We start from the raw sequence: 16306 nt of genomic DNA, 5'->3' as shown, positions 1-16306 counted from the left end.
CCCCTGAAATACAACTCTTCTTACCAAAAAGGCCCTGTAAAAAAGTCTACATGACCAGATAACAGGGTGGCAGACAGAAAAATTGATCTCTGTATTACATATTATATAACTAAAAATATTATAACATTACCTTGCATCACTCAGGAAAAAAACAAGCCTTCAAGTGTTTAAAAAATTTTACCAATAACTTAAATAATAGGAAGAGAGTGATTACTGCCAAAAGAAACTAAAAAATTCTGGACAGGTAGAGTAAAAGAAAAGATGACAGAATAGCCTCGAAATACAATTAGTTTTGAAACTCTTATATAAAAGTGTGGACTATCACCTTGTCCTAAATAGCAGTATTTTTACCATCTCTTCACTACTCCACAGCTCCATCAGCGTTTCACACACCTTCCACTGCTCTTTGTTTCAGGACAACACGAGCTGTCTGATCACACTGGTGCTGACTGACAGGAACATGAAACGTTCTCATTTTGAACAGTAGAAGCTTCAGAGCACAAAGCACTTTTCTCTCTCTCTCTTATAATATTTCTGCAAAGGCTTCCCACCTACAAGATCTTGCACTGAAGTCATAACCATTGTATTTCTGTCAAATCACTGCCTACTGTCATTAACACTCACCATTACGATCCCTCCCTAGGATCAAGCTGATGGAGAAAAAAATTTGGTAGAATACATCCTATTCAAAGATACAGCTTCCCAAGCAGCAGAAGTAGCAGCCTAAATTCAGCTTGAACAAAGTCAAACTCAATGCTTAACAATATTTCCCAACCATTTTAATCATCACCCTTTCCCTCATGCTGTGCCTGAGCAAAAATCTATACATTATTTTTAGTTCCATGTATTTGAAATACCACTGTCCCTCAAAATATTCAAAGTTATCTGGATCACACACATACATATGCAAAACATTTAATGTTGTGTCCAAGAAAGAAAAGCGTTTCCTAGGTGAGGTTGTTTAATTAAAAATTAAAAGCAGATGGCTACAATACAACATAGTTCTGGAAAGAATCTTGAATTCAAGTTAATTACTTCTTTACAGAATTAAAGAGAACGTAAAAACAAAGCTAAATGCTGCACGATGTATCAACCACAGAAAATCCACCATGGTTAGAAAGACCAGGAGCTACTGGAGAGGATCCAGAAGAGGTCACAGAGATGATGAGGGGTCTGGAGCATCTCTCTGATGAGCAGAGACTGCTGGACCTGGGCCTGGAGAAGACCGAGAGGGGATCCCATCAATCCACACCAATATCCCCAAAGGGTGTCAGAGGATGGTCTCAGACTCTGTTCAGCAGTGCCCAGTGACAGAATAAGGAGCAAGGGCCATGAACTCAAACAGAAGTTCCCCTCAGATGAGGCAGAACTTCTCTCCATGGAGGTGGCAGAGCCTGGAACAGCTGCCCAGGGAGGGTGTGGAGTCTCCCTGTCTGGAGACATCCCAAACCCACTGGACACATCCCTGTGTCACCTGATCCAGGAGACCCTGCCTGGGCAGGGGGTTGGGCTGAGTGATCTCCAGAGTTCCATTCTAGCCCCAAATATCCTGGGATTCTGTTCTAAGGAGTGCTGCTGAAGTGTGAACTACATTTGTCCCGGTAATGGATAAAAGGGTATTCTACAAACATAGATCTACAGCATAAATAGAAAGTTGAATGGAAGTCATCATCAGCTTATGAAACATCATTTCCAATGATTATATAAGAAATAATTGAGATGGTGACAGACAGAGTCCATCCATGCCTCTGTTGTAAATCAATGTGAGCTCACCTCCCACACTGCTACCACTGCTCTACCTGTCAAGAACTATCAGAAACATAATTCTTGTTCTTCAGTCAGCATAAGAACTGCAGTGGAAATTTACTGGGAGCACTGAACATCTAACACAGACCTCACTGAGAAAGCATATTGCCTTTGCAAGCTGGAAGGCCATACCTGTATTTTCCGCTCATCACTGCACTGAAACGATTTAATTTAAGGGCTCAGAAGAGGGGATCCAGCTCCTGTTCAGGCTCTTACACACCTTCCTGTGGTCTGCAAAGACACAGAGTCCCCACTGCTTGGATTTCAGCTTTGTGCAAGAGAGGCTTAGGACCTTTTATGATAAACAAACACACAGACACTGACGATGGAGCAAAAACAACTCACATGAGAGCTGCTAGTTGGGCTGGAGAGCTGTACTAGAGGGAGAGAGAAAACGCAGAGGTCCCCCAGGGACAGCCTGAAGGAGAGGGAAGGCCAAGGAGCAGATGGTTGTACTTTCCACACAGATGTCATGTGGGAATGGAAGAGCTGAAAGGCCTCCAGGAAGAATCTGTCCTGGCCTTGTCTGCATTATACACAGCAATATTCTGACCCCTGTGTGGAAACTGATCAGCACCCAGCATTAACAACACGCCACGGGCTTGTGCTCACAGCTGAAGAACACCTGACACTCCAAATAAACCGGAGGATACTGGAAATTTCCTCCTTTTGGTTTACTAGGAGTGCAGGTCACAGTTCAGAGCAGAAACAGTGGCCTAACATTTCTCCCATGCATTCCTCAGCCATGTCCTGTCAGAAGAAATCCACTGGTTCTCAAAGTGGTAGATGTCAACTACAAACACATCTGAAAAAAAATCTCCCATAACAACAAAACAAAAAAAACCCACAAACTCCCCACAAAACCAAACCAAAACAACAAAAATTATAAGTCTCCACCCCACTGAATCCTCCTGATAAATACACTGCATAACCCTGTAGGATTACAGACCAACTTAAAAAAATTAATCAGAAAAAAGGAAAATCAAAATTAGCCCAGAGTATCTCAGTTTAATTTATATTTGAAAAGGAAAGTATGCACATTAGTGTGTTTTCAAACTATGCTGATAGGTTATTACACATGGTACACAGGCAGAAAACCTGTATTTGTTCTTAAATTCTTTGTTTAAAATACCACATTATTGTAAAAAGTTATAATAGAAAGGAGAAAAATTCCAAAATATTTCTGCAGGATTTGGGTAGTTTTATCCAGATATTTTTGTGCAACACTTGATATTCTCAACTAATATTTTTGAAATATGGAAAATACATTCATCCAGGCTGCAGAGGAAAAGGAAAACAGCATGGTGATTGTATTTCTTTATTAGGGGGCTAAAGCATATGTCAAATGAGGACAGACTAAGGAAACTGAATTTATTATGGAGAAAGTTGAGAAGGCATCTTCTACCATCTAAGGGGCATTTAGAAAAGTCTAGAGCAGATTCTGGTCAAAGGAGCACAATGAAAGGACAAAACCAAGCAGTCACAAGTTGCAAATTGTTCAAAATTCTGCACAGACTTTAGGAAAAAAACATTCTTTCCCATAAGACCATTTAAACATATAAGCACGTAATACAGTGAAGCTGGGGACTTCCCTTCCTTGAGGATTTTCTGAACTGGACAACCTACATGAAACCAGAGCTCCAGAAAGCTCATCCAAGCCAAGTTTTTCCAAGATTCTGAGAAAAAAATTATTTAAGAAACTGTGGAAGTTATTAAGAATAATTTAAAATGGTTGTAGCTTTAATTGCACGAATAAGAACAAGAACATATGGGTTGCCTTCACAGCCACTGCTCCAGCAGTTTCTCCCATGCCATGAGACACCACAGGACATTAATTTACTGCTAATAACAACCCACTAATGAGCTCCAAAATGGATCTGACGCTTGGGCTAACTGGTTCCAGTGTCGGTCTGTGCTCACACCGTGGCCTCAGGTAATCAGCTCCCACAAAGGCTTTCTCACACATCTCAGGAACTCAAGATCTGTGCTTGGAGCACTGGATGCTCTTTGGAAAACCAAGGAACCTTCCACGAAGGAATTCTCTTAACATGTCTTCATCTAGAGGACTTCAACCATCTATCAGATAAGAGGTATCTCTTTCCCTTATCTATGGGCAAACTTTATCTGCAATAGGAAGGGCAGGACATACCATTTAAGTTGATTATCTAACCATATTTTTCAGCTGAGATTGTGGCACAAAGTCTCTTTTTTTTTTTGACTCCTGGCACGTGTAACTTGCTGTTCACATTTCACTCTCCTCTCACACCACAGACAGCACCACCTGAACCGACTCCAGCTGAAAGGATATGAATAGATTATGCAATTATTAGGGTTTTTTCCCTTCTTCCTCCTCCCTTTGGAGGTTCAACATCTGGGACAATAACACACCCAAGTACCCTCTGTACTACAGAAATAAAACTATTAAGCCCCAAGAAGATCTTCCAGCCATTTGTAACAGCTGATGTCATCAGAGACCATAACAAAACCAACTATTAAGCATCGCCATCCTAAAAAACAAACCTACTTTTGAAGATGCTTCAATAATCAACACAAGTTTGCCTTTGCACATGGTCTGTACCTTGCAAAGACTTTTAGGGCTTTTCCAAGGAAGATCCAGCTGTGTGTTGCTACAGTGCATTGTCTGTAATGATCTTACAACCCAATATGGCTGAAAAATTGTGTTACCCATGATTTTCTTCCAAAAATGTCTCCATCTGAGCTCTCCATCTATGACTAAAACAAAAATACTCCCAATTCTAAACTCAGAGAGACACCCAGTGAGATGCTAAATACAACAGGCAAAGTTCTACTCTACCTCCACTCCTTTTTTCTTTGCTGTTACTAGAGTTATTCTTCTTCACTGTTGTCAAACAACGGAAGCACCTGGAACAAAACTTTCTAACTTGATCTTTCAGTCACCCAGTGAAAACAGGATGACACTGAAGATGGGGAGAGTGAGCTGAATATAACCACAAATTCTAGTAAGTATAAGTTCCTGATGAAGTAATCGGAATGACAGCCAAAAAAAAAAGAGCAGGAATCTTTATTGTTACAGGTGTTAACATGGGAATTAATACTGCTTTCATTCTCCACACCAAAACCAAAGCTTTTGGGGGTTGGTCATGTGCATTAATGGGATTGTTATTTTTAATAATTCTAACTCAAACAGAAATTTGGCTCTCATATATTAAAAAACAAACAAACAAACAAAACCAAAAAGCAACAAGCCTGCAAATGGTAAATAAATGTTGAAATAAGGCTTCAGACCCTGAGAAGTCTGTGTTAATCCCCAGGGAGGCCAAACTCTGGTTTCTGGAAAGAGAAAGAAGATGCTGATTTTGGTCAAGATCTGCCTTGAACAATGAGAAGTACAGTACTGACACAAAATGTGGGTAGTTATATCGCCACTGCTTACAAGGCACGTCCAAAGGAGTACAGAGATTCTCCATGGCCAAGGGGACCTTTGCAGCTCCCAACCACCTCGCAAAAGGAAAACTGAAACATGGAATGGTTTCCTGAGGCCCTTCCTATACCTGAGGAGAATAATTTCCAAGCTTGGAAATGAACACTCTAAAACTAATGGACAAAACACGTTCTTCCCATGCAGAAAAATTCTGCCTAAAGCCCAACAGCCTCCAGATACTGCTCACCCAACATGCCTGAATTGAGGAAGTATCATTTAAATCTCACTGCTTAAGCAGAATTTGGCATGGGAAACTTCTCATCTCTCTCAGATAAAGAGCTTTACATGTTTTGTAATGATTTTAATACAGGCTACTGTACAGAAACGGGGAAACAGCTGGCTGGTCAATTACACTTTTAATTAATGTTTCCTTTGATAAGCTGATACAGATTTAAGAATCCATTAAATGTGATGAAATGAACTTGTAATTTTTCAACAAATTATTTCAGCCTTTCCTGTGAGATGCACAAAGATGCTTAAACACAGTCACATTTATAATAGAGTAAATACAAATAGTGTTAGTATTTATGCCCTCTATACACAAAATTTTCTTTTTACTGCCACATTTCTGAACTTTAAGAGTGGCACACTGTAACCATAAATGGCTATTTACCTTTATTTCCCATTCCATGAAAAGTTAAGACAAGTGAAAAAGAAGGGAAGTTGTCCTTCCCATGGTTTAATTCTGCAACATACAGATGCTGTACAATATGTATTTTTCTTTCTTGTAAGGATTTACAATCAATGAGTCAACTGCAAAAAGCTACTTAACTTACTTTACAAATGGAAAAAAAACATTTGAAGGAAACAGGTGAAGGTAGCGTGGGCTAAATGGTACGCTTTTAAGAAAAAAAAAGGGAAAAGCAGATCAGAATTAAAACCTGAAGTTCAATTTATCTCATATTTACAATTTGATTTAAGTGAATGCTCTCTCTGACAATGATTCAGCCCAAAATATAATTTTAAATACCACAAGACTGGACGCCATCTCTGTAGAAGTGAACTGAAAACAGAGGTGGTAGAGTTTCATGTTTGTTCTGTTTGTTTTTTCTAAATAAGACAAAAATAGAAGAAAAAATAGTATCTTAATTCTACAAGCAATAGATATTTAACTTACTGGATTTTGTAAGTCAAGACCTAAGGAAATTGAATAATAAATCTTTTATTATTGCCAACAAGTGAAGTGCTTACAATATTAGAGGGAATAGAGGGAATAAAGCTACTAAATGAAACTATTTATTTTTGTCAAAGAACAGATTCTTGCCCACAAGACACGTGGTCTTTTTGCTCAGGTACAAATCTAGATTCCACTCATAGGCAACGATGAGACAGAAGCACCTGAAAAGACATCCCTATTAATACACATTAATTTCTTAATATTTCTATGAGTGTATGGACTGCAATAAATGTTCCATGCTCAAATAAAATGTTCCATGTTCAAATAAATGTTTTATTCTGAGTCCTCTCTCAACAGCTGACTTGAAATTGTACAGCTGTCAATATGGCCACACTTCAAGACAAATTCTATTTTTCTTAATAAGGAGAAGCTATGTTAGAAAAAAGAGGGTTCTTGGCATTTGTGGTTTTGGGGGTTTATCTTTTTACCTGGTTGCAGTTCACTATGAAGCCACAAAAACTTTTGCACTGATCATATGAAAGGGGCCATGGGATAGCAGAAATGATTCCTTAACCCACCAGTACCACTGCAAAAGCTACTGATACTCCACTCTGTTCCTTTTCTCAATATGTTAAAAATCAAATGTGTTACTTTGCAGTTAATAATATTTGATAACATGCTAATTCTATATCACAGGACAATTGTTTAATACAGTTGGTAGTTTCCACTCTGCCATGGCTCACAAAATTATGTCATGATTTTGAGTAATGAACAGCAGAATCCAAAATATGCATTCCAAAACATAACTTAATGAAGGTTAATTATAACTGGCTTTGTTTATGATAGCTATGAAAGCACTTCTTTACCTAGGCAACCCAAAAGCATTAGCATTCAAACTCTGATGCCAGGTCAAGGCTGTAGCCTGACTGTGGCTGTGTCTGAAACATATGAATTTCTCACACCCAGACTGCTTTATCACGTGTTTATATTTCCACCCAGATTAACTCAAAGCACAAATCCTTTAATTAAATTTCAAGATACAAACCAAGTATTTTTTTTGGTCAAAGCCATGAGAAATAACAAGCACACCATATTTGCAATATATACAAGTGCTTCATGGTGAGGCTTAACTTCTCCATTTGTAGATGCAAGTGCACGTGCAATCTTTTCAGATAATGAAAACAGCTTAACATACCAATTTTAATACTGTAAGCAAGGATTTTTGACAACTACACAACTGTTCCCCATAAATGAAAGGCTTCTTTTTTCAGCCTTTTCCTCTTCCTAGCTCACTTTCTCTCAAATGAATCAATTTTCTTTGTATAGCAAATGCAGCAGTGCCCTGGGAATGGATTTGATGGATGGAGTGTTCAGTGGATAAGGAATCAGTTGGATGGTCATATCCTAAAAAGGTTCCTTCCAACCCAAACTCTTCTGTGATTATCTGAACACCACCTTGCTCTTCACAGTGTTTTCTTTGTTCTTCCTCAAGCCCTAACAAGAGCTGTCCAGTAAAATGCACAGCCAAAACCCTCATGAAGACATGCAGTGAGATGGCATGAAGTTATCCAGGAAGCTGTCCAGGAAAGTTATCCTTCCTTCTCAGAACCCTACACTACCCCAGTGCATGTTAAAGAGGAAGAAAGGCTGAAGGGTCTGATTTATGCCCTCTCTGGGATGGGATCTGCTGCTTCTCTCTCCCTCTAAGTGTCCCCATCAACCACAACTTTGTAGAGGGGTCTGCAGGAGCAGGACAATGCCAAGAGATTCAAATGAAGAAGTAAGAAGTGCCAAGAGATTCAAGTATACTTGCTACAAAGTGCTTCTAAATACATCCATCTCCCTCTGCAGAAACAGTCTTTCACATAAACTGAAAGCAAGTATCATGCATGAAACCTTTTTACATTAAAAAATACTGTATTACTAAGCTTTGTGCTTAGTTCATTACTATAGCAGTGGTTTCAAATTCACTGTTAAGAACTCAGAAAATATCCACATAAATTTTGGAAAAAAAGAAAAACCTCCAAAGTACAAATGTCTAACAGTCATTTTTACTATTCCAAATTACCAGAGGAAGAGTCCATGTCTAGAGCACACCCTTCACAAGTCTTTACCAAAAGCCTCTTACCTGTGCCATACATAAAAAAGAACATCTATTAAAAGAGACAAATGTCAAATTATCAAAATTAAAGTGTTAGAGACAGTCTGAAAGACAAATCTTGTTCCCTTCTGCAGTTCAGTAGATTGATGGCACATAAAAACCCACTTTAGTTTCATTTTCTTCAAATTTAAGAAAATTAATATATTCTGGGTTTATGAAAAATAAATACTTCATGGGCTTTTTCTCTTCCCTGGGAACCACCACTGCAAGAGCATTATTCTTCTCCTCGCTCTGGTATCACTTATCTGCATGTCAAACATGCAGACAGTTTAGTCTTTCTCTCTCTCCTCCTTGTCTCATTTACATCACAACATTGTTCTGATTAAAGCTGCTGAATTTCTACCTCCTAGCACTAACATTGAGGGCAGGAAATGTGGGAAGTAGTGTCTGAGAAGGTAACACATCCAAGGTATCCATGGTGCCACAGTTTCACAGGGAAAGATTTATGTCCCAAGTCAGCTTCAAAGAATAAATTATGGAAAAGTATTATTAAAAAAAAGAAAAATGCTAGGAATTTAACAAATATGCCAACAAACATTCACAGACTATTAAAAAAAAATTTAAACTTGCATGCCAGTTTTAAGAGGTTAAGAGTCCTTCTCCACTTGATTATGTAAAAAGTCACAGTATATGAATATATACTGAGAGGAAAAAAACAAGTAACATCAAAACTAGAGAGGACAACAAAAAGTAGGATTACTTACATATGTACCTTGCATAGTTTCTGATCTATCCCATAACAGTAAATCAAATAGGTGCCAAAACATGAAAGCAAAAGCTTTGAAGTTTTACCTTTCCTGCTTCTTTTAGTAAGGTGGGGATCCTAATTAAAAAGTTAACTTTCTGATAGCAAGAAATTGGACAGGCATCAAACCAATTTATTCTTCATTTAATAATTTCTGGCTCAATTGGTGGTGGGGCGGGGGAAATCCAAATGCATGAATATCACTAATCAGTGCAAAAATGCCACAAACACAGCTACTGAACACAGCATGTTTTCCATACTACTTGCAGTCACATGAAAAATAATGCACCTTGGAAGCAGAAAAGAATCTGGGGAAGCTGATCAGGGCACACATCTTTGCTTTTCCCTCAGGGGATTTGGGCAAGACAAGGCCTGCAAAGGCCAGCTGCTGCTGTAAAAAGCAATGTTAACTTTTTTTTAATGTAATTTATCATCCGGGATAAGAAAATCACAGGGCTTTGCAACTGCCTCTGTGTGTTTCTGTAGCAACAACTCTGCATGCACAGTGGGACAATAATTCCACCTAAAGGATGCCATGTGCCTGTGCTGTGCCCCAAACTGTGAAGGGCAGTTAGACACCACGGAAAATACAACTTTACCCATGAGCCATTTGTTGAATGAGATTTAAGCCCCATGCTTCCCTCACCTGCAGTGCCATAGAAAACAAGAATCAACTCCAGTACTGAGAACATCATTTTTCATGACTGCAACAGCATTAAACTGAAAAAAAACCCCAACCCATCCAACAGTTCTGCTGGGTCATTACATGAGGTGATAATACTGGTGTGGAGTTTTTTGCCCTGTCTGTTCAAAAGGAGTGAGCTATGACCCGATCAATACTCTCCAGGCAGCTTCCCCACAGCTGGGTTGCCCAGGCCATGAATTGGATTCCTAGCAGAGTAAAATGCCTCCTTAGCAAGTAAACATCTGTTCACTGATGCACTTGGGTTTTGTATTTGCAGAAAATAGTTCACATGCTGGTTTTGTACTTTACTTGCCTTCTTTATTTCCTGCTGCAAACTGCTTGTGGCTTCCACTTACATAAAACATTCTCAAGATGTTTGTCACAGCATGCCTTTCACTTAAAAATCCATGGGAATATTACAAGCTATAAAACCATGAAACCACTAGTTTTTATGATTGCCAACCCTTTAGGTATTCTTCAGTCCTCTGCTCTGCAATTTAATTTGCAATAGTGTTCACTCTCACTGTAACCCTTTGGTGTCTTGTTTTTGCCACTACAAGCCTTCCCGTCCCTGCTCACCTACAAAAAAAATACCTCCTCAGCATCAACTACATGAATGCACTCTCTGATCTGAGCAACCACCAGCCACATACAAAGATCCACAAAATTAAAAGCATTTTATACTCATTTACAAGACTTCAGTGAGTTCATTCCAGTAGAGTTTCTACTCCTTGACTGAGGACATAAATCCACAACTTCATCCATGAGAGCAATTAGAAATGGATAGCACTCTCTATGAGAGACCACACAGACAATAGGTCAGTTGTCAGATCACCCTGGTTTAAGATTGTTGGCCAGACATCAAAAAAGATGTAAAAAAACCAGAACAGTGCAGAATGGGGTGAAACGCTCTGGATTAAAAGCGAAGGACTGTTGATCAGTGTGGTTTTACACAGTAGCCAAGAACACCACAGAATAAAACATTTCATAAACAGGGGCAAATGGAAAAAAAATAGAAAAAGAGGAGCAACGGAGCACTCTTAAGATGCACTGATTTTTCAATGAAACAAAAAAGGGGCACATGAGAAGAGAAAAAATAACCAAAAGGAACCTCAAAGACACTGTCAGGAAGATCAGCACAGGTGAAGTTCTAAAGTAGCCAACATGTTAAGGAGGGTGGGTGCCCCCTTGACTAGGAAGAACTTGGAGTACAAAACACAGTGTTCTTCTGTAAAAATATATATATTTTCTGAAGGTAAGACTTTTTTCTTGTTTTTCTAGAAAGAAGGAAGCTAAAAACACTAAAATATTTTCCTCCAGGCAGGTCAGCATTTGCAAATAGAACAGTTTGTCCTGAGCCAGTTTCTGCAATGTACATTTAATTTATACTTTGCTTTTGAAGGAAGGCTCTGCATCAAAGCTGACCTCCTGTTCAGTATCCTTGATTAGTACTTTTGAGTTCATTAAATCTGCCCCTCAATAGTATCTTCTAGTTATTAACTTTTATGGACAATGTCACGACACTGGTAAGTAGGAGCATTTACTTTACCACATGAAACAGCAAAGTGTGAGAATCAAACCAGCATGGAACCATGACACACTTCGATACATTTGCTTCCAACAAGTTTTAAATTACGAAAAGTTTCTAGCTTGTAATATGAATCTACACCATAAGTTAAACTATTCCTAAAGCCTGCTTAGGTTGGCAAACTCCCATTTAATCCAAATGGCTACAAAAAAGTCTTTACAAAAAGATGTTTGGGTCTAACTTCATTTAAATCAGTGGTAAAATTACCCATTTATCCACTTTAACTAACCTGGCTTCATACTAACTGAACTAAAACTCCATTTTATGAACAAATCCTACAAGGAGCTACGTGATCTTACTACAGCAGCATTTGCCTTCACTTAGTCCTCATTAATGTCATCAGCTTTAGACATGGAAAACTTCTAGCAACTTATTTGGCTCTTGTTTTTGATAAAAACAGATTTAGAACAGCAGAATCCTCCACTCAGCTGTTTTTTCTTTCTTTGCTGTAAATTTGGCAGTGAAAATGAACACAACACCAGAACAGAAGCACCAGTGAACAGTGTGAGTGACACAGCTAAACCTGGATACAGTTGCAGTAACAGGAAGAGAAAAGCACAGCATTCCATAAGCAAGAATTACACACTGTACTGTGCAGACTTAAGGCAGACACACAACCAGTACAGAATATTCACACGTGGTCTTTGTACCCAGCCCACATCACCGTGGCTGCTCAGTGCCAAGTTCGAACACCAAACCACCCCCAAGTTACCCACACAACCGCTTGTGCAATTCTCACACAACAAAGACCCTTCTCTCTCCTCAATCTCTCCAAGCTCTTCCTCATGGGACTATTTTTCTCTCCCATCTGTGCCCTTTGTGTTTTTAAAAATTCACTGTTTTTCCACTGCATTACTCATACACAAAGAGATGAGGAGCCTTCTTGAATCACAAGACCTGGTTTCCATGGTTTTAGTCAGAAAGGTCTTCAAAACATTATAGAAATGAAACTTTTCCCAGGAGTTTTTAAAAAAGAGCAGACAAAGACTGAAATTACCAGCTAATGGGCCAACAACCAAACCTGAATACTTCAGACCTCTCAATATGCATTAAAATGAAATTCCTGCCTGTGTAAAAGCAACTGTATTAAAACTGAAGCCCAGTTAAAAGCACAGGAAAGCAGCATATTGGAACCACTTAAAATAATACTAAATACTTCAGAGCCCTCTAGTGGTTTCATCTTTGGTACAAGAAAATTCATGAAGAATTGTTTTTGAAATAAGCCTACTGAAGTGTACTGCAATACTGTCTTTTATTTTTGTCACTCTCCTGTAATTAAGAACATTTAGGCTGGAAAGCTGCCTAGTAAATTACCAGAAAGGCAAAAAATTATACAAGCTAATATCTATTCACAGAATCAGCTAATGGGTATTATTTTTGGATCTTCATAAAAATGAGAAGCTACTCACAAACATTTTCAACTGTACGTAACCAGGAGAAAAAAAAAAAAAGATACAGCCACTCTCCCAAACCTGCATCACAACGATTACTGAAACAGCAAGCTCTGAGCTAGCTCTCTACAGCCCAAGCCTGCATGGTTTAAAAAAAAAAAAAGAAAAAGAAAAACTGATATTTTCTCACAAAAATTGCATCTGCAAGATTTCACAAGCCTACCCCCCTGTTCAGAGGATTGCTTCATCCTTAATCTATCACCCTACCAATTATATCCTCTTCTGGCTTTATTACACAGTAAAACTGATACAGAAAATAGGTAACAAATTTCCTCTTGAAATACAGAAAGACAACTCAAAACATAAGCAGATAATCAGTCACAACATTCCCAAGTCTGTACCCAAGTTCAAGTCAGTGTAATAGGAGAAATAGAATCAAATACCAGTTGCAAAGATTTTCTATACCTATTTACATTAATAGAAACAAAAAGAAAAAACCACTTTTTTCAGAAGCCAAAGGTAAGTGCATAAGCTTGGAAATTATTCCAACAGATTCTATGATCAGGAGTGTGGTAGCAAGACTATCTAAATGACCACTTTTAGGCACATGAATCTTTCACAGGCCAGAGAGAGAAGCCACAAATTTAAGTACAATTTAAGAATAAGAGAGATTTGGGAGATTTTCAACCCAGCAGCAAACTACAGCCATTCTGAAATGAGCCTCTACAGAACTACACATCTATACCTGCTTCTGGATCTAAACTCTATCAATAGGTGTGCTGTATCTAAAAAATAAAAAAGCCTCAAACACAAAATCCCTTCAAAACTTACCTCCTGGAGGTTATACTGCTGATGAGCTTTTCAGATTGATCTGACAACCTGGATGGAAGAATTATTTCAACTGGCTGCAGGCGCAAAACTCGACTCTCCAATTCTGAGCGAGACGCTGAGTCCCGAAAACAGTCAAAAATTACTTCTCCAGTAGTTGGTTGGATCACCTGTCAAATAAAAAAAATACATATATATCCACTGGATACTTACATTTTCAGGGAGTGTTTCATTGACTCGAACTGTTAAGCCAGAAAGAAAATCTATGGTGTACAGCACAAAACTGTCCAGCACCCACACATACACAGTGAACGTGGCAGATCAAAAACCATAAATTGTGTTTTTGTCAAATGTATAGTATTGTAATAACTTCAAAAGACTGTCATGACTTTGTCTTGGTAAGTGGTAGCAATGCATTAAAAATATAAATGTGGTCTTGTTGTCATCAATCCACCACTGTTCAACTTTTCATACAATTCAAATCTATGTACTTGAAGTCCATGAAAGCTACATGTAATTCAGCCTGGAATCTAAACATGTGCTTTTGTTGTTCTCTCCCATCTGCAGTGTGACATTCAAACACAAGCACAATCAAGATGCTTTTAAATTAATTAATTACCAGCTGACCAGGCTTCAGTTATCACCGCGTTTTGCTGGTTAGAGTGATTGGTTTTAATCTTCACCATAAAAGAGAATACAAATCTGAAGCGTAAATGGTAAAAAATCCTAAGTCTTTTGCTCTAAAGAATAGTATTTTATATAGGAAAAAAGCAGTCACAAGCTTTAAAATATTGACCCTAAAAATGTTTAAAGTTACTAAAGCATCTGAACTAATGATTCCCCTGTATTTGGTTAAAATATGTTTTCAAGTGAAACAACAGCAAATACAGTTTCATGAATATTCAACTATCAACTCCTTTTCTGTAGTTTTCAAATGTAAAGCCATCACAGTTCACATACAGATGATATCTTACCTAAATTGCCCCTTTTTAACAACAACAAAAAACCCAGACAAAAGTAATTTAAAAAAATCAATTCCCCACCCAAAATAAAATATATAAGACAGATTATGACTTTAAGAAGGTAATCACCCACCTCTCAAAAAAAACCCAACAAAACCACCCCATACAAACCCTAAAATACTGATTCCCCTATGAAACTAACTTACCATAATGCCTATAACAATGTCACCTGTCTTCCTGCCCCTTAGGTTTTCTCCATTTTCACAGCAACAGAGGAGGTAGTTATCAGGGACATCTCTTGTTACCTCTTCAACATCTACAGAATCATCCAGCTTCAGCAAAGGGTTCACATGTAACAAGTGTTAAAAAAAACAGTACAGAGATTTGGGTGGATTGTTCACAGGTCCTTCTGGATCTAAGTCCTTCTCTACTCACAAGCACTAATCTAAAAATCTTTTTAGCTCCTGGTATCTGGTAAGTTAGTTCAAGAAATTAAAGAAAAAAAATGAGATAGATAAGGCAGGAGATTAAAAAACGAAAAATAGAAGGGAAGAAACTAAAGTCACTGGTTAAAAGCTGTTTCTATCTCATTTTTGCATTTTCTATGCAGGACCTGCAGAACATGGTAGACTTGGGAAGCCCACTCTCTGCCTTCAGAAAGCAACTACAGTAAACATAACCTCTGCTGTTTCACAACAAACCTACACCCCTGAGGAGATTAAATTCTTTGAAAAGCCAGCCAGATGTTTTACACAACATAAAATTAAAGGAATTTGGTTTCCTGCTGCCACTTGCTACTCATGTTCCATCCAGGTGATAATACTGGAATCAAGGCCTCTCACAAACCAAAGGTTAGATCTGAAACCAAACTTGTTTGAAAAGGATATCTTCTCCAATAAGTGTAGACTTAGTGTAGAGAGCAGTCAGCTTACGGCTGAAGAGAGAGCTTTTGTTTTCTCCAGCAGCTTTCAGCGCTGCAGTTTCCATTTGTTTTATTACTCCAACCTACAGGCAAACAAGAAACAAAGTTAGATCTCTGATAATAAATTATTATTTTTACTATTTCATATGATTGATGATATTTTTAGATGTGCAAAGAGCAAATGCATGATTCAAGCTGGAGTGCATCATCAACAGAAAGGGCAGAGGCAAACATCAATCCTACTAATGAGAAAGGCATTCCTTTTCCTGACCCTTTGTCTACTCCTAATTGCCTTCCCAGCTTCTGCCCCTGTGCTTCTTGTCCTATTTTGAAACAACTAAGCTACAGTTCACTGCTTATCAGAGAATGGTTGCTGCAATCAATTTAGATTCAGCATATTCTGGGATCCTGTGACATTCTTTTCCTAAAACCAGAAAAAGAGGTATCAACAGAAAGCCTTAGAATTACAGGCATAGGAAGGAAAAAAATTGGGCTGGGATAAGGAAAACAAGGATGTGAGGAACAATAAAAGAAAGAGAGGATATATACATTTCTCTTTATCAAATGGAAAGACTTGATAAAGAAATACTGAGAGGAAAAATTGTTCCAGAACTGTTCCTGAAAACATGAAGATACTT

General features: G+C 38.2%; 1 protein-coding gene across 10 annotated transcripts in view; it reads right to left on the bottom strand.

Moving 5' to 3' along the window:
• Positions 1–16306, bottom strand: part of MSH3 (mutS homolog 3) — a 98376-nt gene that overhangs the window by 74064 nt on the left and 8006 nt on the right. For all 10 annotated transcript variants that reach the window (XM_027634525.1, XM_027634522.1, XM_027634523.1 and 7 more), the window contains 3 exons: positions 15634–15751; positions 14953–15098; positions 13788–13954 (listed from right to left, as the gene is read on the bottom strand). In XM_027634525.1, coding sequence (XP_027490326.1) covers positions 13788–13954; positions 14953–15098; positions 15634–15751 — 431 coding nt within the window. The remainder of the gene's footprint in view (positions 1–13787; positions 13955–14952; positions 15099–15633; positions 15752–16306) is intronic.

This window comes from Corapipo altera, unplaced genomic scaffold (genome assembly GCF_003945725.1).
Source record: "Corapipo altera isolate COAL_440 unplaced genomic scaffold, ASM394572v1 61411, whole genome shotgun sequence".
In the NCBI taxonomy this organism is placed as follows: domain Eukaryota; kingdom Metazoa; phylum Chordata; class Aves; order Passeriformes; family Pipridae; genus Corapipo; species Corapipo altera.
The sequence above is the reverse complement of the archived record's forward strand: the minus strand, read 5'-3'. Positions and strand labels throughout refer to the sequence as shown.